The 23,636-nt window shown below is 40.9% G+C and overlaps 1 protein-coding gene and 1 long non-coding RNA gene across 13 annotated transcripts in view; both read right to left on the bottom strand.

Moving 5' to 3' along the window:
- The window catches only part of ptprk (protein tyrosine phosphatase receptor type K), a 49,339-nt gene extending 32,302 nt beyond the window's left edge, over positions 1-17,037 (bottom strand). For 11 of the 12 annotated variants that reach the window (XM_088361512.1, XM_088361508.1, XM_088361507.1 and 8 more), the window contains exons 1-2: positions 16,727-17,037; positions 12,783-12,806 (exon numbers count right to left, since the gene is read on the bottom strand). In XM_088361512.1, the coding sequence (XP_088217638.1) occupies positions 12,783-12,806; positions 16,727-16,802 (100 nt within the window). In that variant the 5' untranslated portion in view covers positions 16,803-17,037. The remainder of the gene's footprint in view (positions 1-12,782; positions 12,807-16,726) is intronic. The other variant, XM_088361503.1, reaches the window with a different exon arrangement.
- Positions 17,038-17,401: 364 nt separating this feature from the next.
- LOC148381634 (uncharacterized) lies at positions 17,402-19,158 on the bottom strand. The gene is made up of 2 exons (XR_015854385.1): positions 18,753-19,158; positions 17,402-18,570 (listed from the first exon to the last, which is right to left on the bottom strand). It is a non-coding gene; the product is annotated as an uncharacterized LOC148381634 (long non-coding RNA).
- Positions 19,159-23,636: the final 4,478 nt, after the last annotated feature.

Below are 23,636 nucleotides of genomic sequence, written 5' to 3' on the forward strand. Positions count from 1 at the left end.
AACACAAGAGGGGAAGTGAAATACCAGATGGCAGGAGATTGATGAGGTAAATTCCCACCATGTTAAACTTTACAAGTGGGAGGGGCAGGAGATCACACACACACGTTGAGCAAAACTCAACAAAAGCAACAATTAAAATGGGATGCAATAAAAAAAGTGTATGCCGTCCTTTTTAAGTACATTTCAACAGCATGTGTGTACGGTTTGAACAAATTTCAAAGTTTAAGCACGAGCTTGTATCCAGATGGGGTCATTATGCCCCTTGCCCATCACTCCATTCACAAGGACACTGAGCGAGAGAAAACGACTGCATGCTAATCACTTCCTAATCAGCTTCTGGGATTGGCTGCCTAGCTAATGAAATAATGGCGAATGATTTGCATAATAAAATAATTAGAGAAATTTGATAACCGCTCAAGGGCAGAGGGGGCAATAGACGCGCGGTGACAAAGGACGGGTGCAATTTTCAACGGCGGCAAGACATTTGTCCCTGTCACTCAAAATGATTTTGCAGTTATTTGTAAATGACACCGACCTCTAAAAGGTCAAACGGCCAGACACGGTTGTATCTAGGTTACCCCACGGGAGCCTCCAACAAAGCGTGTTAACCATGTTAATAGCTCATAATTAACTTGGATCACTCTTATGAGATAGGTTATCGGTTCATTTGCTAAATCTTGATTTCTGCTACTATAACTTAAACATAGCATTAAGGAAGCTGTTGAATATTCAAGTTATCTGAAATTCGAGAAACTTCAAAAGTGCATCAAAATGCAGAAACTCGCTTTTTGCATCCTTTTGGTATTCATTTCCTCTCCTCCATTGTTACTCGCAGTCAAAACAATAAAAATCATCTGCAAAACTCATGTGAAATTTATTTACTGAAGGATGGTGTCATCGTAGTTTAATAACATCCACTGGTTTGAAATGAAAACAATGCATTTTAGATGAAGACTCCGAAAAACAGGTTTCAAGTAAAGAATATTTATGCACGAGGATGAAAAACATTATGATAGTTAATATATTTCAAATCACTTCGATATATACATGACACCAGAGTACTTCATCTCGTTTAATACGGTCTCAGTATCGAGCCTTACTTTTTTTTTCTTTAACCGAGTTCAAGTTATACTTCTTCCCACTCCTTTTCAGGCATGTGAATATGATGTATGGTTTCTTTTTTTGGCTATATTATATATATATATATATTTTTGTCTTTTCATTTGTGTACAGTAATCTTATTTTTTCACGTTTCAATTAATGAATAAAAAATAATAAAAAAATAATCATATAATGAAATTGATCTGCTTCTGTAATGTTTTTGTTCAGATGGCACTAATTTGCAAATAGCAGAAAACTTGATGTCATGCAGGAAACGTAAAACTTCCCTGCCAATCGACACTGAGCGCAAAGTTCCGTCTTATCATTTGCTCCACGTCATCTTTGCTTTTGTGTTCTGCACCCTTTGTCTGACAATAGGTGAAATTAACCTGAAATGATACAAGGTGACATCAGAGGCGGACACGCACTCCTACGAACACACACACGCCCTCCTCGCTCTTTCTCCTGTCACGCTTCAGTGGCCCTTGCAGCACAGTGCCATCAAAGCCAGGGAACCAACACACACACACACGCTAGCATGTGCAGTCATATAACCAAATACACACAACTGGCACTGGAAAAACACACATGAACACACTCCGAGCTGTACTTTAATTGGTAATGCTGAAGGCAGAAGAATTTCTCCTTCATCTCACAATGCTGTAATTGAATCTATGATGTGTGTGCTCACAAGTGTGTGTTCTGCTGATTCAGGAGTTTCCATTGAAAGTAAAAGAGCAAATGTGTGTTTTTCATTTCTGGCCCTTTCCACCCTCCCGACGATCCTCCCTCAACCTCGTCCTGCTCCTCTCTTGGGGTTTAAAGCCATTTTTTTTCTCCCCCCCCGAAACAACTTGCAGCGATTGTAATCATTATTTGTAATATACTGATAAAAAGCTTCCAAGGGGCTGATGTCGTTATTTGGGACAGCTATGACCTCGTTCACGGCGAATTTCAGCGTTTTGGCCTCATTCTGAAGATTTGGACAAAGGTTTGCTTCAAAAACAAATCAAAGATGCAGTCATTTTATTAGGAACTTCACCGAGTGACAGGCTCGGACAATTCTTGGTGCCGAGGAGACCAGACAGGATCGGGTGAAAAAGACCTTATCTTCACTCCCCATCCCCCCCCTTTTGTGCTTTTACTACCCGTGAGTTCACCCAAAAAAAATCCAGGAGGGGTCAGATTTCAGTTCTCTTCTCAGGAAAGTCGACACTTAGCCCGGTGGCCCACATGATGTCTCTAATCGTTGTGGTGCGACTTAGAAGTGCTCAGTCAACAGCTCGCCATAAAATACGGGAAGGCATTGTGAAATTTGGCATGATGGAGAGTTCCGTCAAGCATGACCAGGTAAACATTTGCCACCGCAGCAAAAGTGGAGAGCGGATGACGGCATCATGAAACTCCATGATCAGAAGCTACGAGGAGGGGAGGGGGGGACGATTAAGCCCTTTGGCAACCCCTTAGCTCCACTCTCAGAACTGAGCGCACAGCTGGTAATTTCGTATCGAAATCCCCAAACGACATGTCTGAACCGGCTCGTTCCCTCCTCCCTTTTTACCGCACCCTTGACCTCAAAATGCTGACTGACTGACTCAGGAGCAGCGTTAGCTTTTTTTTTCCGTTTCAAGCATGACTCACTTTATCTCCCTAACATCCGTGTTTTAATCGTGACTGTAATACGACAACATAATGCTTTCTCCATTGCGGACAGGATGCAGTGAGTCTTTTAAGCCAATTGGACCAGAGCTAAGGTTTTGGACTGGAAAGCAGGTCTGGAGTGGATGAGATAAGCAGAAAACAAACCCACGTTTAAATGCCAGCCCACACGCTCAAATTGAAATACGGGGGGGGTGAATTATGAGAAACGTGAGATGAGGGAAATTCCTGCTATCAGGAGAAAAATATCGCTATCAGTTGTCGGGTAGACTAAATCGCTCGGGCTGACCTCGCCAATTGACCAGTTGGTCCAAAAGCTGACCAATTTACTCGGCGAACAGCGGGTGGGATTTAGTCGATCCTGTGCTTGTGCAGCAGAAGCATTTCTGTTGTTCAAGCCTGGCCCGGCTAAAAGCGGTTCCCTGCACCAACATACAAAGAATAACCTGAAACAGCAAAGCGGGACGGCGGTGGAGCGGGCGGGGAACAAATTGTAAACACTAGAAATAATAAATACAATCATAGACTTAAAAGAAGAAACTGCACCAAAAATAACAATTGGAAAAATGTTTGTTGGACCTGTGAGACCCGCTAAAAAAATTAATTATATAAGCCGAACATGAAAGATATATTGTCAGACGAGCTCTTTTATCTATGTTTGTGACACAGTTCTGTCTCACAACAAAAGATCGCTAACGATAGCATTTAGAGTCCTGGTGGAAATGTAACTTCTCACTCCTAGCGCAGACAAAAAAGCAGTGGTGGAAATCTCAGATGTTTCAAAACAAAACAAATACATGAGGGGATCCAACAGATAGAAGCCAGGCCAGACATGAAACATCTCATCAGGGGTTTACTGAGTTAAACATAATTTTTGTTCGGATGTCGGATTTGGTAGTAGGAGGGTTGGAAAAAAAAAATCCAAGTGGCTTGACCCTGTTTCTAAAACCGGTTTAGAATTCAATGTTACTTAATGTAAATGATTTGAATTCAGCAAACGTATGACGTAGGTGTGCGATGACTAAAGACGGGGAGTGGCCATTGTGAAATTCAAACGTTCTTAGAGTGTGTTCAACCGGTTTCTAACTCGGGTTGCAGTCCGCCGCCTCGGGCTGACACGTCCACGAAAACCCAGACAGTATTGTTCAATGTGGCCATTTTGGCTTTGTTCCACTGTCTCAGTTTAAGCTCACAATGAGGACAACAAACAAATATACGGGCTAGTTTGAGATGTCCGTTCGCCACACGATTATTCAAGCTGATGTTTTCTAAATCGATTAACACTCTTTTATTCTCCGCCATTTTGACGAGGGAGTTAATGGCACTGAATGTTCTAAATGACGGTGTTGTCATAAAAGAACCCAAATAAAAAAAAACACATGATGAACAAGGACGCGAGTCCACTCGGTTAAACACACATGCTCGCATCGTTTTTTCCGCGCTTGCACAAATATGGCTATCGCTTGTATTCCATCTGACAGCCCAAAGTGTCTCCTGTAAGCAGAAACCGTTCCCCGACCTTGTCAGAGAAACCCGACCATTGATTTGAGGACGGTAATTCATGAATTGCTGTGCGGCACCTCCGTATAAATGTGTCAGAAAAAATATATATAATGAACAAGAAAACACTTTTGTCATACAAGAATCCTGGCATGGCCTTGAAAACAACTCGAGGTATTTGCGGCGACTGAATGCTGATCACAACTAAATGGGTTCATTATTCACTCGCTACAGAACGAACCGATAATGAATAGATGTACGTGTGGAGTTCAGTACAAACCCAAGAGACTGAAATTTTTTTTTCTGGGTGGTGGAGGACAAGGAGGGGGGGTGCAATGTGTCAGTTTCATGGGGAGTGATGATTTTTTTTTTTTGCCCTGTTGCCCCGGGACACCAGACCCGTGTCCTGGTTCCTTCTCAGCCATGGATTCTGCCAAAGGGCCTTTTTACATTTTACCATTAGGGAAGGACAACTAGAAGAGGGCACCACTGAAGCATACATGCATCCTTTTCCAGGTCCACAAGACCTTGAGACAGACACTGATCGTTAAAGTACACTCCAATGGTGCAACAAGAAGATGATAAAAGGTTTGGATTTTTTTATTATATCCTGATAGGAAAAATGGCGGAAATTCTTTCCCACACCATAGTCTTCATCTTCCTTTGTTCCCTCAACATTCCGACATGCTCTCAGCCCATCCGTACCAAATGCCAATTAATTAAAACTGTTTGTGTTTGTTCCGTGAACTGTTAGTGGACCTTGATAATGGAAAACAGGTGAAGACTGGCTGCATTGTCCAAATCCAATCTATTAATACATTTTCATCAATACACCTCTTCGAATTTGAAAATTTGAAAAAATATTTTGAGCTATCAAGTTATTTTTTCCAAGGGGAAGAGGCTTGCTCCACTTTGGATAGTTCCAGAATAACAACAACAACAAAAAAAGGCCATTCTTTGAAGAGCACAGTCTTCTTCTTGCCCATGTTAATGTAAGTAATCCATGTGGACAGGATGCTTTGTTCTATCCTGGGAGAGCCAGTAAGAGCGGCATGGAGACCGAGAGAGGGATCACCTGCTTTAAATGTCCACGTCTACACTAATAGTCTTTAAGCCCAAGAGATGGAAGTCAAATCAATGTCGTTTTAAGGGAAGCAGGTACACACGATGCAAAAATGTTAAAGAAAATTTTGTTGGAAAAATATGGACTGTGTGTAATGGTTGCCATGCCCGTAGGAGTTGAAGTCTGTAGAGGCAAGATTTAAAATGTGCATGTATGCCTGCGCATATCTCGGAGTGTGTGATGGTATGCCAAGTGTGTAGAAATAAAAAGGGAGGGAGGGGGGGGGGGGGGGGCACTCAAACAAGTTGAAGAGCAAAAAGCAGCTTCCTTGGACTGAATGCACAGCCGTGGGCAATTTGAGTGTGGATGTGAATGTGCATGTGCGTGAGTGTTGGCCTGGGGCGATGTGATTGTGTGTAAGGAGCGGACTTGGGAAGAGTAAATGTCCATACAAACATGCTTGAAGTGGTATTCTTTTGCACCTTATGGCTTAATTTTAAAATAAAGTTGTCATGTGTTTAAAAAATAAATAAATTACACAGTATTCTTTTGCACCTTATGGCTTAATTTTAAAATAAAGTTGTCATGTGTTTTAAAAAAAAAAAACATCTGAAAATCTGCTCTTTAATGGACATTTTGGCATTGAAATATATTTAAATTATTTTAAAAAAAATGTGCCAATGTTTTCCTCTTTTACTGCAAATGAATATTGCCTTAAAATATCAGTTTTAACCTTTCTTGACCTTAATAATCTGTATTTACTAATAAATAATGTACTTATTGAAGTTTGCATATCTAAGTGGCACATTTGGATAAGCGACCTGTAACATTAAACGCATGTGAAACTATTTTGAGGAAATGACACGACTATATATGACGGACTAAACACATGGCGCGTTAACTCTCTCATAATAATCAACAGAAGCTCGTCTCTCCCGGAATAAAAGTTAACTTTTGCAGTTAGCATTGAGTGAGCGTCCTCGCAGCTCGTGTAACAAACACACGCTTGATGTTTAGAATATTAAAAGGCTAAATCTGTCGGTAACAGCAGAAAGGCTGAATGGTGCACATTCCACCATTCCGACTCGAGCTGATTTCATTATAGATAAATCTCATTTATCTATTCAATCTCTCGCTCCTATCTGTCTGTCACATTCTATTTCTCTCCCTTTATTCCTGCCGATGTGTGTCATTTCCCCACTTTCAGGCTCTCCTTATTTTTTTTAGGGGTATATGTACTTCTCTTGGCTTTTTATCTTATTCCTCCATTTATGTCGCTCCATCTACACACTCCGTGTCATCTGTTGAATGTAATTGGTAAGCGTATACCGTATTTTCCGGACTATAAGGCACACCATTAATGCATCGTGTCAGATTTTTAATCCAAACCATTCTCCATTTTATCTTTTTTATTTCAACTTCAGACGCAACAAATTACTTTATAATCACAAAATAATGATCCATCGTCTTTTTGATTCATGATAGTCTTCAGCGGGCCACTTATGATTGATTTCATGACACAATGCTTCGGGCCAGTTTAAATTTAGTCCATATATAAGGCGCAAACGGACTATAAGGCGCAGTGGGCTTTTGAGAAAAGTTTAGGTTTTAAGGTGCGCCTTATAGTCTGGAAAATACGGGATATGAAGAGGAGCACTGACACTGGAGGGGAATAGAAGTCAAGAGATGCTGGGGAGGAAAAATAGGGGGGGGGGGGTCTTTGAAAACAATAGTCTACCAGAGACATCACAATGAATTCACCTCTCACTCTACACTCGTTCTTTGCCTCCCCTCTGATACAAGCTGGTCTCTGTAATACAATAAAAAAAATGTGTGGGGGGGGCAACTTCTACTCCCAACTCTCAGTCTCATCATTGCAGTTCTTCCACCGAGGTGTGTTTCAATAAATCACGCTGTCGCACACACACTTACATGCATGCGCACACACACACACTTGGTCTCTGCTTAATAAGCTGTATTCAGAGCTCCTAGAAGCTGAAACGGCACAAAACGAGAGGATTTTCTTTTCTTTGGTGCTTTGCTCTTTACACTCGCCGCCCTACTCTTTTTTTAATTTTCCTATTGTGCTTCTATTTAATGCACAGGTGTCAAACGCAAGGCCTGGGGGTCCAGATACGGCCCGTCACATCATTTCATTTGGCCCGCAAAGACAAATTGTGCATCAAATAAATATGTCAACCCTAAAATTACAAATTGTTTTCACTTTTGAAAAAATAGCTATATTGCTAGCATTTTTTTTTCTTTTTTTAATAAACAGTTTTTATTGGTCTCTGTTTTGAAACTAGACATCCACACATTTATTTGGATTTCAATGGCCCGCCGAAGGAAACTATGATGCGGCCCGCGACGAAAATAAGTTTGACAACCCTGATTTAACGTAATGACGGCATCCTAAAGGATGAACAACAGGTTCCGCTACTTTTGCTCACCCGAATGTGAACTGGGTCCAACCTATGTCACCCTTTGGTGTCTAACAATGTCTGCATGTTCTTTTCTGTATCACATTCATTCCTCACGCTGCATGTGAGGAATCTGTCGCTGCTCCAAAACCATGTCAAACATAGACAGGACAGATGGAGAGGAAGCAGACAAGTGTGGAAAAAAGAGCAAAGAGGGTCAGGGTGGAGGGAGAAGGGGGGGGAGAATGGACACCTGGACTAGTCCTGAGGCCCTGCGGGGAGGTGGAAGGAAGGAGGATGGGTTGCACGGTGACGGGACTCTCCCAGCTGTAACCTATGTGTGTGTGTGTTCCATATGTGCACTAGTGCTGCAGGAGTTTACCAGGGGGTTGTAACAGATGGGATTATAGAGACAAACACTCAAATGACAAGCCATCAGCGTCACGTAACCACAAGTTCTCAGGTTCTGCCACCTCAACTTGGCAGAGACTGAATCAATTTGAATTCTTTCTGCCAAGGATTGCGTTCGGGCAACCTTCGCCTGAAAGAGCTCTGCACAACTGTTGTTAGTATTAAAAAAAAAAAAAGATGTAGTCACTTAAAAGACTGAAAGCTTTTCACACAGAGCGGCTGGTTGATCTTCACGAACAATGCTTTTCCTTTCCACTTTTTCGTCAGTCGATCCTTCATGGAGCAATTGTGTCAAATGTGCCCCCCCCCCGCCATCAACCCGCAACTCGACACACGTACGCACTACAAAACATTTTGTGCAGGTAAACAGGCTCTCCGTGTGCATGAGGCAGGTGAAAGGGTTAATGGCGGCCATTAAGATTCAACCCTACTGCAAAAGCAAGCGCATATCTGTCCGTCCGTCTGTCAGAGAGGAGCATCGAACTCTGACCTGTCGTTTAGGCTAACGGAAATCCCCGCATGCATAATAAATGAACAACCTCGAAGTCAACAGGGAGCGAGTATCACACAGACAAGCATGTCATTCTGTTTTTTTTGTTTTAAATTTTTTTTTTCCCTATCCACCATCACGAACCAAAAAGTGGATTTTCAATAAGGAGGACAAACTGAAGAAATAAAATGGAGTACTTTATGTTAACGTCATCCTTGGGAGGACTCCACAAAACAAATCCCTGGAATTTGATTTAAAAAAAAAAAAAACTAAATCAAGCCTTGACAAAATACCTCAAATACAGAAAAAAAAAGCCGAGGATAAATGAAAAAAATATCAAATAAATGACCTCACATTCAAGCACACAAAGCCACCTAATCAAACTCTTCCCAGCTTCATCAAAAAGTGATTAAAATCTTTTTGAACACATGTTAAGACAAGTCTCGCTGGTGCAATGGAAATATTTGTTGCTTCATCAACTTTTAAAAAAAAAAAAAAAAAAAACTGCTTCAATTTGTCGACTAACTCTTGAACAATTTCTGACTCATTTGCCGCCAGTCGGCCATTACACGAGAAGTTAGTCACGGCGTTACGGAACTTAAGTAGTCATTTTACCCTCCGCTTCATCTTACTGGGCCTGCCAAAAGCCAAAGAATGCGAAAGAGAAACAGACCCCTGAAACACAAACAAAGTGACCTCAGAGTAGAAACCGGTGAACTCTTGCAGCCAGTTAGCAGAGTAAGCAAATACACCTAACGGGATTGTAGGTCAAAGTCCATTTCTCTACACTCAATGAAAGTAGGCTAATGATTCTAGATTAAAGTCATACACCCCGACTCGAGCCTGGTCTGGTTCCCACATGTGTGACTAAGTATTTCGTCAAGAAGTAGGACGGAGGGGTGGGGGGGGGGGTTAGGGTTAGGGGATGCCTGAGCTCTATCAATCACGCAAACTTTCCCTCCTCCCCCTCTTATCAGCAGATATGAAGCATCTCAGGAATGAAAGAGTGCAGCTGCAACTTTGTGTCACTTTGCTGTGTTCTTTCAGAGTTCCTTATCACACCAAGTCGCGATTGCTTCCTCTCCCACACACGCACTTCTCTGCCCACCTATCTTCGAAATCGCAGGTGTCAAACTCAAGGCCCGGGGGCCCAGATACGGCCCATCACATCATTTTATGTGGCCGGCGAAAACAAATTGTGCGTCAAATTTGTGTGTCATTACTAGAATTGCAAATTGTCTTCACTTTTAATCATTTTTTAAAAAATATTTTTTTTTAAAGTTAATATGATTCTAGAGTTGTGTCTGTTTCATTTCTTCTTAAGTGCTGGGTCATTATTGCGCAATTCAAAATTGTGTGAGGGTCGCAATGATTGAAAACGATCCAATGGTGAATGAATGAATGAACGAATGAATGGTGGTGACAGGCCGAAACATGGCCATGCAAGGACACACACCGAGACGTGTACGCTAAACGCGAGTCATACTTGACCACGCTAAAGTATAAGTGGTAAGTTTGGGGCCAGTGAAAGGGGAAAGTGCGGCTAACCTAAACCACATGTGGCTCCCGCTGTTTAGCAATCCATGTGTGAAGAGTGAAAACAAGAGAAAAGCTTCCACTACTGCTTCAAAGGTGGATTTAACCAAATTCAACAATAGCCATTAATCCGACTAGACTAAGTCATTTTGAAGTTAAGGTAGTCGTCTGTGTGTGTCTCTGTGTGTGTGTTTGTGAGTCTAAATGCAAGAGACATCTTATGTCATGATGAGGCATCGTTGTATCTGCTAACTGTTACGCCGACAAGACAGCTCCCTTTGCATGCAAACACATACACAGACACACACGCAGACACACAAATTCTTCCTCATAGACACTTTATTTACCTTTGGCCCAGTAAGAGACACGGTGACGGTTAACCGAGTCACTTAATACAATAAAAGGAGTGGATAAAGACAAAAGCGAGCGTGAAAGAAGAAACGAAGCCCAACCAAAGCATTCCAGAAGAAGGTCGAGAGACGACGGCAAAGATAAAGAAAGGCAATACTGAGAGACCTTGGCAAGATTTGAGCGAAGGGAAAAAAGTGCGAAGAAACTGTTATTCGGGTTTTTCAGTTTGAAAATCGCACAGTGGGAACATTTTTACGTGCTTCTTCTCAAATTAATATTTTCTGAAACAAAACAAAGAGGATATATTTAGTTTCTTGTGACCCCAAAAGTTACGGCGTGCGTTTGCTTTATTTATTTCCAGGAGGATTAACCGGGATTTCTGAATCTCCGTGTCGCTCCCCTGTTAATATGACCTACTTTGCTATTTACTATTCCACCTTTAAAATAATCTGCGTACTTTATCCGTGTAATGCAACACCATTCCATCGGGATTCGGCCGCACAAAATCCCACCCGAGCGCTTGTTGGGAGGGGAAAGACGGGAAAATGGGGAGGAGAACAAAGAGGGGGAAGGGTCGTGTTGTTTTTTTGTTAGTGAGTAATAAATTCCAAGAGAAGGTGATATGAAGAGTTGAGAAGGGTCCAGCAGACACAGTGGAGTCAGCTTAGTTGAAATATCACAGTCGCGTAAGAATTCAACCACGCCGCCTTGTGTTTACCGTATTTTCCACACTATAAAACGCACCGGATTATAAGGCGTACCTTCAATGAATGGCCCAAACTTTGTCCATATATAAGTCCATATATTTGGAAAAGGCTGCTGTAGTGACTCAATATTGGTCCATATATAAGGCGCACCGGATTATAAGGCGGCTTTTGAGAAAATTGGAGGTTTTTAGCTGCGCCTTATCGTACGGAAAATACGGTAACTAAAAGAACTCACTGCAATATTCAAAGTAGGACTTGTCAGCCATTTTGAGCTCCACAACTGAAATCATTGTCTGACAAAGCGCCCTCAACATGAAGATATAAAGTCGAGTTGGGATATGATAATCTTAATGGAGCGGTCATCCGTCTGTAAGCCCCAGATTCTCCGAGAGAGAGGAGGGTTTAAATATCTCAAAAGCTTTCCAAGCTATCTCAAAAGCAAATCAGCTTAAAGAGGAGACTTACTGGACATGAATGTAAAGACAAGTCCAAATGGGGTGGTTGAGAGGGACTGAAGAACAAACATCCCCTCTGGGATTTTCTCATGACTGCCATCGGGAACAAGACCGGCGCAAGTGCCCTGTAGGCTGCTTAGGGGCTACTTTGCTGCCGGACGTGTGTGTGAAGCTGCTTTCATGACAGATGTCGTCCTAACTGGACTAATGGAAAGCACTTCAAGCAATGCCCACAGCTACGTACGAGCTAAAGAGCCCTTTGGCGGCGAGCTACCTGAACCCTCTTATAAAGGAACAAAAAAGTCAAATCAAATGGATGATTTATCACCCGCTTGAACAGATGCGACTTTAAAGTCAGTTTCTTAACTTCCCGTGTCTAATTTATCTCTCGAGCCGATGGCCTAAAAATAAACACTCTGGAGAAATTCCTATTGACAAGCTATTTATAAACGCTCTTTATATAATGATAGTCATTGGCCGAGTTATTGCTTGCTTAAAATCTTAGCTTGGCGGCACTTGAACCGAGTGTGTCATCAGGTTTTCCAAAACCCTTTTCGTGGGTTGGCTTGACCTCAGAATCAGATGTTAGCTGTGACACCAGGAACTTCATAGCTGAGGCTAACTTCTTATTCTAATATTATTGTGTAAATATGAATTGCTTACAGGAACAGACTGAACAAAAAGAGCCAAAAGGAAGCAAATCACAAAATCATTGTTTCGGGGACTGTGTCGAGTTGAGATCTACTGAGATTAGTTGGAACACATGTAAAAGCTGCCAAAGAGCCTGTCCTGCATAATGTGAACTGACAGTATTACCGCACGGCTGCACTTCCATTAAGTCTGTTATTTTTGTATTAAATAATGTTTTACAGAGGGAACGACACAATCCGCAGCACACCTTTTTTTTTTTTTAAATGACTCAACACAAAATTAAATTGTTGGTTAGTAATGACACCACAGCTTGAAGACGGATGACGAAGAACCAACACCGTTGAAACGACGTGTAAAAGAATCCCAAAAATAAAAGGTGGACATGAGACAATTGGATGATGGTGGAGCTCAGCAATTAGCTGGCTAATTGAAACTCACCTTTTTCCGAGCGCCCAATGTGAGCTGGATCCAAGAAAGCAACAGAGGAGGGGGGAAAAAAAACAGAATTAGATAAATAGCATGCACATGACGTCATCCATTCACTTGACCAGTACAAGTCAACAATAAAAGACCCAACCTGAATTTGAAAAACCACAATTTGAAACTTAATCTGACACCAGGCTGTAAATATTTAACGGAAGTGAGCTTTGCACATGTTCCCTTACACCAAATTAAACCAACACATGGTTAACCCGCCCCACCTGCTACCTGACCTTTAACCTTTCCTCCCTTACACTTGTGCTAACACTTGTGCTAACCTTGAAAATATTCCAAATCTGCACTTTTTGTAAAAACAAAAAAAAAACTGTTGTGTGAACATTTACACCCAACAATGTAATTAATCATCTGAGCGCTGATTACTTAATCTGTCATTTCGCCATTTCTTTTTAGGCTTCTCTGTACAGACAGCTGTGACCTGAACCCAACAGGGCCACCAATGAGATGGATGACACTCCACCAACACCATCATTCATCAGGGATATGAGCTTTCCTGAATTCCGGATCGCCTTGCAAAAACTCTCCCCTCCGTTTCCATCAGCACCTTCTCCATGTTGATCTCCTGACTAATTGCTTGGCACCCTTCATGTGACACTTGCACCGGACTGACAGTCGTGGGAAGTATTTGTCACTCGAGTACATTTGAAAGATTTCACACTACCGGAAGATTAAGCTATTGGCTATCACGCTCACTTTGGAAAATGAGAGGAAGATTCAGCGTTAAGAGACTGGAAGGTCACAGTATTTGCGTCTTTCGGTGCAAAAAAAAAAAAACTCCGATTCATTCGAGCACACCAAGTCTAATGAGGGATTAGCTAATGAATTCTCTGAGCAGATTAATTACATTTTCCACACGCGCGTGTGGGTTGCCTACAGACACCCCCCCCCCACCCCCCTTCCCCAAACCGAACGAGCCGGTACTTTCAAGAGATTTTTTTTTTTTTTTTAATCTGCAACCAAATTGAAATCCATAGAAAGAGATGTGCTTTGAGCAGAGAGGCGTTTGATTTGAGCACAAGACATTAAGGAAGATGGGCACGGCGGCAGACTGGAGGCATTACTTTTAACAAGAAAATAAATAAAAACCCTTCTTTGATTTGGCCGCAGTTGAACGAGGAAGGGATTTTCACGGGAATCAAAATGAAAAGCAAGTATTTCACATGCTTCTCTCTGTGTCACTTTACTACAGAAGGCTTATAAAAGAACCACACTGCCTCTTCTCACACACTCACACACACACACACAGAGCGGATATGACAGAAAAACACACAGATGCACCCCTCCTGCCGTTTTCACAGTCTCTTGAGTGGACGAGATGCCCACGGCCAAAAACCAATGGTTGCATGTTGTTTTTTTTCTTCTCCTCCTCCTCCTCCTCACTTTCTCTCCCTCTTCCCTCTTTTTTTTTGCCGAGGAAAAAAAAAAAACACATTTCTGTTTCATCTTCCAAAAAGGCTCCGTGAAGTCATTATAATTAAAACCAACTTTGTACTTGGACTCCAAATGCAAAAAGCACGATTTACAATTCTAATTAAACCGGCTATGTGATTCGACCAGGGAAGCTAATGGAACGCAATTATCGCACTTCATTAAGATTAAAGACGCTGTCAACGTGGGTCAGTGCATTTTGAGAAGTTGTCACATCGACACGCGCTCGCTTATTGACATTGTAAAAAGCAGCGCGGCAGACACGCCGGACCACATTTATTACTCGGAGCGTGGAAGGTGATAAGCCCAAACGAGGTTGCCGCAGAGCAGCCATGATAAGCGCGGATGCCAGAGAGAGACCACGCTCATCGTTTAATACGGCCTAATTTCATTGGGGACATTATAAAATGGGGAGAAGTAGAAATGGTAAAAGTGATTTAGAGAAACAATCCCATAGCAATCTGACAGCTTTAATTCTTTCTCAACTGATCTGCAGTCTATTTCAAGGAGACCTGTGACATCTCAAAGCCTAATTTGACCAATCACAGCTTTGGTTTTCAATGTAATGACCACAAATGTGCCCAAAATGCAATTTTTAGTCCAACCAATACTGGAAAAAAATAAATCACAGCAAACTTTTTCCATCAAGTACCAGAATACTATGGCCTAGCATTATTGAAAACACTCATAATAGTTTGGACACTATCATAATGACTTCTTAAAACAGGTTGAATACATTTAATTCGGCAATACTTTCACTTACCACCAGAGGGAGCCTGTATACTACTAGTGGCATTTATTATAGCACATTTTGAAAACCACTGATCGAAGCAATTCTGTCAGAAAAGTAGCAACACAATTACACTTTTTACTGAAAGAAAAAAAAAAAATCGAGCAATACCTAATACTTGACTTGGTGACACCATGTTGCCACTCAAAATGTCCATCTTCAAAAGGTGAGCGATTTATGGCAATGGTTCACTTTTTGGACTTGCACACATTTTATAGCATTGCCTGTGTCGTCGTTAAACGAACAATGGTGACCTTTGACCCTGGGAAGTCGTCTTGAAATTAAAACAACTTGAAAGTCAACCAGCATAACAGGATAGACGGCTCAATTTTGGGGGTTCCACTGTTCCCCCAGTTTAGAAGCAACAATTTTTTTTTCTCGCACCACATTTACAACGACCCCACCTCTAGGCTATGTAAAGCAGCACCTCGTATTTACTTGCAAATTAACTGTGTTCGCATTCCCAGGGAGGCCTCAAAGAAATTCCACACATTTGTTGCCCTGCAGACCAAATGGCCCCCGGGGAGGGGCACCAGGGGAGTAGTTAGGGGATGGAAGGCTGGGCTAGAGGAAGGAGGGGCCGGGCAATAAAGCTCGAAAAGGTGGTAATTAATGTGTAATTTTTATGCAAATCATCAACGAGCCTAGGCTTGCTGGAGCCGACTTTTTCCTCCCCCTCGTACAGTTTCTGATCATGCCCAGGCACATAAATGAAGCGTGGTGTGGGCAAGTCACCTTTAATAAAGCTTTAGTGAGGTCAGATTGGAGGTCAGCTCATACAAATACAGTACACGACATACACACACTGGATCTAGGAATTGCAGAGTATACTGAAATATTCCACAACTATGACTCCATGTCACAATATTTCCATATTTTGCAAACAATAGCAATTGTATCATTATATAGGTAATGTGTGGTCATCATTTTAAGACAGTTACTGCACAAAAAAATTAAGTCTACAAAAAAAAATGGCATTGAGCGGTTTAATCAAATACTGTATTGAAAACACGACAGCTAAAAAATGGTGCTGTATACGCAGATGGAATTTTAAGTCGATGCAAAGAAATCTAAATCTGTAGATATTTCTGTGCATGTAACCTTTAACATTTTAATAAATGCAGTCAGACCATGACGGTTGCAACATGCACAGTAATCAATCGGACTATCTGGATACATTAATTTATATTATTGACTTTAACCCTGAACAGCAATAAAAAAAAAAAGCGAGTAAATAATCAACTAAATATACGTCATTTGTCAAAAGAACTTTTTGCACGGTTTTTTTTGCCTTTTTAAGTGGTTATGTTAAAAGTGGCACTGATCAGCAAACTTTATTTTTGCAGAACCAAATAGTGAAAATCAACTGACAACGCACAGCTTGGCCAACTGCACCAATGAACGTCCCGTGGTTTAAATTAACATTATTTTCGACGCCGATAACGACACTTTAGCATAAATAAGACTTAATATTTACACGTTGCGGCATGAATATGCATTTTCAAACATTTCGAAGACGATACAGCAAGCGCGCAGGTTGTTGCCAACTTTTTCGGCTCCGCCTAAAAATACTTACCTGGCAGGAACTCGTTTAAATTCAAGAGTTTCTCTGAATGAACAAACGATTTAGCACGACTACAAGCAAACGTTTTTTTTCCTGCCTTACCTGGTGGTATCTGGCCGGAGATGCCCGCAACAAAAAGGAGCAGGAGTCCCAGGAAAAGAGAGAAAAGTGTATCCATGTTTTAAACGGAGTCCGGGCGAGCGTCTGGAACAGTTTCCCCCAAAAAGTTTGTGCTTCTTCCGCGAGTTTCTCCGTCTTCAAGTGTCTCTATGGACGTTTCTTACGACAATTTGTTTTTTATTATTCCTGCCTCCGCAGCGGAGTCAAGCGCTCCATTCTGTCCTTTCGCTTTTCTGGCTTTCGGCTTCCCCAACGCGCTTGCTCACTAGGACGCCACACTTTGAGTGAGGATGCGCGTGCGCGACGGAGAGGAGACAAGCGAGCGGCGGCGTGCACGCGCGTGATGGCGTGACGTCACATGATCGGGGGGGGGGGGGGGGGGGAATGGTTGCGCACCAAAAAACAACCAAAAAAAAGTGAAGAATTATCGACATGACGTCTGAAAGGTTGATGTGTGGAGTTGAAATCAGGGGTGGATTTCAGTTTAGCATCACAAAGCTAAAACAATTGGACAAAAACAATCATTTTATAGTTTGATTATTATTTTTTGGGGCATAATTTGATTTCATTTTGTTGAACTCATGGATAAATCTCCATAATTACGTCACAATGCCAGAAAACGGTTGAAGGGATGAATCAATGAGACATCACAAAGTGTAAATTTAGTTATTTTAAAGTCACAAAACAAGTGGAGAACAGCCCTGGGCAAATTATAAGTGTGACCAAAAACCGGGAACTATTGACATAAGAAAAAGGAAAGAAATTGTGAAATTGAAAAGAAGAGTGACTCTTTGGTGTGATGTCATAAAAAAAAAAAAACTGTTCAAAAGAGCCCTGGGTGAATTCTGACCTTGACATTACAATACCAGAAACACTTAAGAGTTGAAAACTCGGCCTAATCCGTGGCGTGACCAAGATAAAAACATTGAAATACACTTTGCTCCAAAACACACAAATGTCACAATTCCAGAAAGTGAATGCGTGATGTCACAAAAGCCGAACGCGGTTGCTCGAAACAAAGGAACACTTTGTGGCATTGAGAACGGGAGTGGCATCACAAAGGCAGAGCGTGCTTGATCCAAAAATTCTTTCATTTATTCTGCTTTATAATCTGCCAAAAATTTATACCTGTGATGGTTTACGAGTTGAAAAAGCATACAGGGGCGTTTCAATTCAGAGAAACGAAATTGAAAAATAAAAGACGAAATACAGGAAGCCATTCTGAGATTTTTTTTTTAAAACCAAATTATTGCTCTCAAAATCTCCCTCCGCCGTGGTGCTTCAGTCCAAGCATGACCTTGATGCTAATTTCTTCAAATACCACAAATCTGCACTCATTGCACTTTACTCCTCTGTGCATTCCTCACAATTATATTATTAACTTGTCAATGCTCAACACATTTCCTGCAAGGTAAATAACTCACCCAGATGCCACCAATAGCGGCGACAGCATGTCAAAGCCAGGTTGAATAAACATCATGACAAATAAAAAAAAAATTATGAATTCTTGCACACTATAAATACAGCTTGTGGAAATGTAGGGAGACAACAATAAATATAGTCTGAGAGTTTTTATCTTCAGGCAGTGGCCCTCTTGCGTATAGAAGATGCGAGCACCCTTTTCTCGCTCTCCGAGACAGGAATATTTGCATAGACAATCTTCGTCTGGATCTAGAGGAGCAATACCTCTAATAAGGTTATTACAGCAGCTAGATTGCTGGTGCGCACTGGCGAGTTTGTTGTTCTGTGGATTTCTGCCCTGGAATCGTCCAGCAAATTAGCCCCTTTCCTGTCGCCATGTCCCTCTCCTTTTCCGAAAACATGAACTTTATATAGAAACACACAAGACATGTCAGAATTGTCGACAGCATTACAACATAACAGGGTGCTGTGAACTAGCAACATACTGCTTGACAGAAAGTCAAAAAGTCATCAAAAATTTAAATAAACAAGCAGATAAATAAATATAAATATGAAACAAAAATATATTCAAAATAATTAGAATAACCTGAGATACTGGATGATTGTGCACGGAGGCATGAAGTTGTCTCTTGGTCTTTCACAACTCTGGTTCCTAATGTTGTAACTCAAATCTAGTGTAAATTAGTGCAACAACTACTACCGTACTTTCCGGACTATAAGGCGCACCTAAAAACCTAAATTTTTTTCTAAAGCTGACAGTGCGCCTTATATATGGACCAAATTCCTAAATTTAAACTGCCCCGAAGCATTGTGTCATAAAATCAATCATAAGTGGCCCACTGAAGACTATGAATCATGAATCAAAAAGACTATGGATCATTATTTTTTGATTATAAAGTCATTTGTTGCGTCTGAAGTTGAAATAAAAAAGATAATATGGAGAATGATTTGATTTGGATTAAAAATCTGACATGATGCATTAATGGTGCGCCTTATAGTCCGGAAAATACAGTAATTGACAGACTTTTACCTTGCTCTTATTTTGTAGGATTAGTCAAATTTAGACAAGGCATTAGTAGACAGTATGTTCAATTTGTGCTCTCATGTGAACGTTGTGTATTATTTGCGTCCAGTTCTGAAGCCTTAGCCGCTTAAACAGTACAGCTACACAAAAGTGTGTTTACATTAGAAAGAAATATGAGGAGACTTTCGTTAATCTTTGCCAAGTTATTTTGACACCCGTTCAGATCTCAGGTATGCAACCTGGTGTGGGAATGTGTAAACACACTTGCCCACAAATATGCACTTGTGCATACCGTACACTCTTACCAACAAGCCAGTTTTTCAGCTCGTCATTTAACAAGCTTTTGTAATTTGCCCGTGCAGACAATTATTCTAAACTCGCCCGACGACTATCAACTAAAACATTCCTACAAAGTAAAACCTCGCCGCATCCAATAGGATGCTACAAAAGCCAAGCGTAGCATTGTCTCCCAGCTTTTCCTATGTATTTTATTTTTTTCATCCTGGCTACTTTATGCAAGCTATTCCCAAAGCGACAAGTCAACCACTAGGACGAGGGATTAGTCCAAACGACCACAGCCAGTTTTTGGCTGCAGTGCTTTGCCAGACGCACAGTTGGTTGTGTTTTTGTCAAGACTTCACAGGAAGCTGCAAATATGAAGTGAATTTGTTGCAGACTTGTGTTTTGTTTTAAACAGACATAAAAATGCAAACAGTTGGTGTAAAACAGGAACCAACAGTGGAATTAGGACACAAGGTCAACTAAAATAATGATAGAAATGTGGAGAATGCATCCATGTGACTTTTTTTTTGTTCAACACTGAAAAAATTAACTAAAAAGTTGCAATGTTACATAAAAAAAAAAAAAAAAGCATACCTGAGGACTCTTTGGAGTCTCCAAGTAACATGATATTCATATTTTGGATTATAGGAGAAACTGGAGAATAAAAAAAAGAAATTTATTTGAGTCAAAATTTAAACCTTTCAAAATATTTTTGTTCTATAATTGCATTCAACCCAGCCTGCATGTTTGGGGCAATGCCCACTTGACTGTTCTGCCGTTACCATGACAGTGCCCACCAATGCCAGGCCAACACCGTATGGTTGCTATGGTAACTTTTTTGGTGCCAATTCCGGTGAGCCAGGTGTGTGTGCCAGCTGGTTATGACAGGTGGATGGTGGGAGTGTGTGTTGTGTCTGTTTTGGAGCTGATAATCACAAACAGCGAGTCTCCAGGAGACAAAATAAGCCAGGGTGGAATGAAACACGGCTTATGGGTCTACCACAGGCAGAGTAGAACCACTGCTGTGATTTATTTTTTTTTACTCACTCTTAAGCGATGACATTTAGAAGCATCCATGCTGAAGTGTGCCTTCACAGATTCTCAGCTCTTTGCTGAGGAACGATGCCGATGCACACCGCCAACAACCGGACATTTTGGCGTGAATCTCTCTCGCATGACCAACCAACTGTCAGTGAATCTTAGATTATTTGTTATTTACTGCCGATTGGTCTGCTTGCCAAAACATAGCAGTCCAAATAATGACTTTAATAATTACCTTTTTATCAAGCAATTTTATTGCATTGACTTTCCCACTTTTTATAATAATGTCAACATCATCTTGTGTCTTGCCACAGTGCCTCATCTGTAACAAAATGAACACTCATCCAGCTCGATCATCATTGTTGTGCGTGGACATTGCCCGCCCACACAGTTGCCCTTGTACAACATCACATGGCCAAAGGGGTAAACTTAGTGCAATGATTAGATAATCGTGTGTTTTTTTTCCCATCACTTGTCATAAACAAGGACAAATAGATTCTCCTGTGTTGCAGAAACGTTAGTGCTAGTTTGTCCGGCTGATACTAATTTGTAATAATAATCCCTTTTTTCTGACGTCTTTGGAGATATGCATACTTAGCTACATTTTCAGGGTTACATCCTTGAAGCTCTTATTGAAAACTTTTGACTCGGTTTCCTTTTTAAGCAAAGAATTTCATTTGTATCTACCGTATTTTCCGCACTATAAGGCGCACCTAAAAACCTCCAATTTTCTCAAAAGCCGTTTTATAATCTGGTGCGCCTTATATATGGACCAATATGTATTCGTAGATGAGGACTAATTTATTAAAATAAGCTTTACGTGTTTATTTTGTGTGTTGTGTAATATTAACGTTTGAGAAACGTCGAGTTATTGATATATTGATTTCACTATTTCGAGTGTTACTACATTGTGATTGCATTAACGTTTGAGCAACGTTGAGTTGTTTATTCTATGCGCCTTATAATCTGATGCGTCTTATATATGGGCAAAAATTTCAAATGGGCCATTCATTGAAGGTGCGCCTTATAGTGCAGAAAATACGGTATTTAAGAGGGTGGCCAATTTGTGCTCATTCAATAATATGCTTAAACTGGACTGCAAAGCTAGCAAATAAATGCTGAAATGGTTTTCCACGGTGGACGCACATCACATATCAATCAGGTTTGTCTTTTGACTCCATTTGAAGAAGCAGTCCTCAACAGCAGCCTTGATTGCTTTGATGAGCTACATCATGCTTTTTAATCCATCCCGAATCTGATGCCAAAGATGGATCAATGAATGCAATGATGTTTTTTTTGTAAGTGAGGGTGTTAGAAGTAACACGCGTCACACTGCGGCCTCATCAAGTGTCGGTTGAAGCATGCAGGGATGCTGATTCGGGAGGCGAGCGGCTAGCGCGTAATGTGAAAAAGATGCACTTGATTTGCTACATGAATTAGCCCAATCGTGTGAAAATGGATGAATAATTCAGAAATTCACACTGAGCGGAGAACTTTTTCAGCGGCGCAAAACAAATACGGAAAACAGCACAATCCAAAAAATGCAACTTTAAAACTTTTTGCAGCCTAAATGAATCCATTTTTTCTTATGTTGCCTTATTTTGTAATTAGGACAAATCTTAAGGGGGAGATTTGAACTTTAAATCCACTTTTCCTAAATCTTGCAACTCAGTTATTGAGTTCTTTTATCAGATTTCCAAGTCTTAGGAAGTTGGATCTGCTAAAGCTGTGATAAAAATGAACCGAGTTTACCTTTTAACCTCAGAAACCTCATCCACCCGGTCAGACATAATTCAAAATCAATATTTGCTATTGGACGGGCTACAGTAGAATCCTGGAAGGTTTGAAAAATATTGGCTGACAGCAGTGCTGACAAAAACATACTACTTGTGAATTCAGCTATCTTGTGTCAAATTCCTTTCCGATAAATCATTCTTTTTTTTTAACAACTATTTTTTTTTTTAAATACTTGCCCTCCTGTAGGTTAATTGAAGGGGGCAAATATCACAGTTGGATGCTTTCTTCTCCAAAAATCAAATGATGGATTAAAACCCGAATTTAGGGGTTAGAAGGTTTATAATCGTCATTGACGGTGTGCCAGAAAAGACGTGATAAATGACATTAGGCTTCTTTCTGTTTGCTCTTGCCAGGGGATGTGTGTGTGTCACCATAAATTTTGGAGTGTGTTTTCCCACAGAGAGCAAGTGAGGTAAATTCATATCAGTCTGTTTTTGCCAAAGGGCTGGTAATTATGGCACTTTTTAATAACTGTGCTTTATAATCATTTAGTGCTGATGTTGCATGAACACACACACACACGTTGGAGAACAACACACATGCTCATCTCTTGAGGCGCAAATGAATTCAGATGTGATAGGCACTGGAGCTTAACTAAAAGGGAAGCTGGGAGATGGATGGATGGTTGGATAGATGGATGGTTGGATAAGGAGGCGGGATAGAAAGGCGAGAAAAGTTTGACGCAAAATAATCAGTCTTGCGTTACAATACTGTTCTGCATAGATCAGTGTATTCTGGGAATATTTTCAATTCCTCCAACGGAGTGTTGTTTTTATTGAGTGAGTAACTTCACACTCGAACGTAAAAATCGGAGGTGCTGGAGACATTCGTGAACTGAGGCTACGTTCGAACCTTGTTAGCTCGTTGCATCTCAAAGTGGCATTATTGAGATGATTAAAGTTGGTTATTTTAGCTCAAGGGCGCCCCCTACAGTTGTGGTTGTAAATTGGCACGCCATTATTATTTCAAAGGAATCCATGTTCAAAAGGCTTTTGTAAATTTACTCATGTAGAAATGTTAGCATAAGCAAACATTAGCATTGGTACTTGGAACTCAGACTTCACAGGGGCTTATACACGGGTGTCAAACTCAAGGCCCGGGGGCCAGATACGGCCCGCCACATCATTTTATGTGGCCCGGGAAGACAAATTGTGTGTCATTACTAGAATTGCAAATTATCTTCACTTTTAATAATTTTTTTTTAATATTCGACCAGTTTTTACTCGTCTGATTTGAAAACGAGTTGTCACTTTGTTTTGTAGCTTTTACTGTATATAATATGAGGTGCTCATACATTTATTTGGGTTAGGGTTAGGGTTAGGTCTA

This window comes from Syngnathus floridae, chromosome 19 (genome assembly GCF_059516105.1).
Source record: "Syngnathus floridae isolate MCC-2025c chromosome 19, RoL_Sflo_1.0, whole genome shotgun sequence".
In the NCBI taxonomy this organism is placed as follows: Eukaryota; Metazoa; Chordata; class Actinopteri; order Syngnathiformes; family Syngnathidae; genus Syngnathus; species Syngnathus floridae.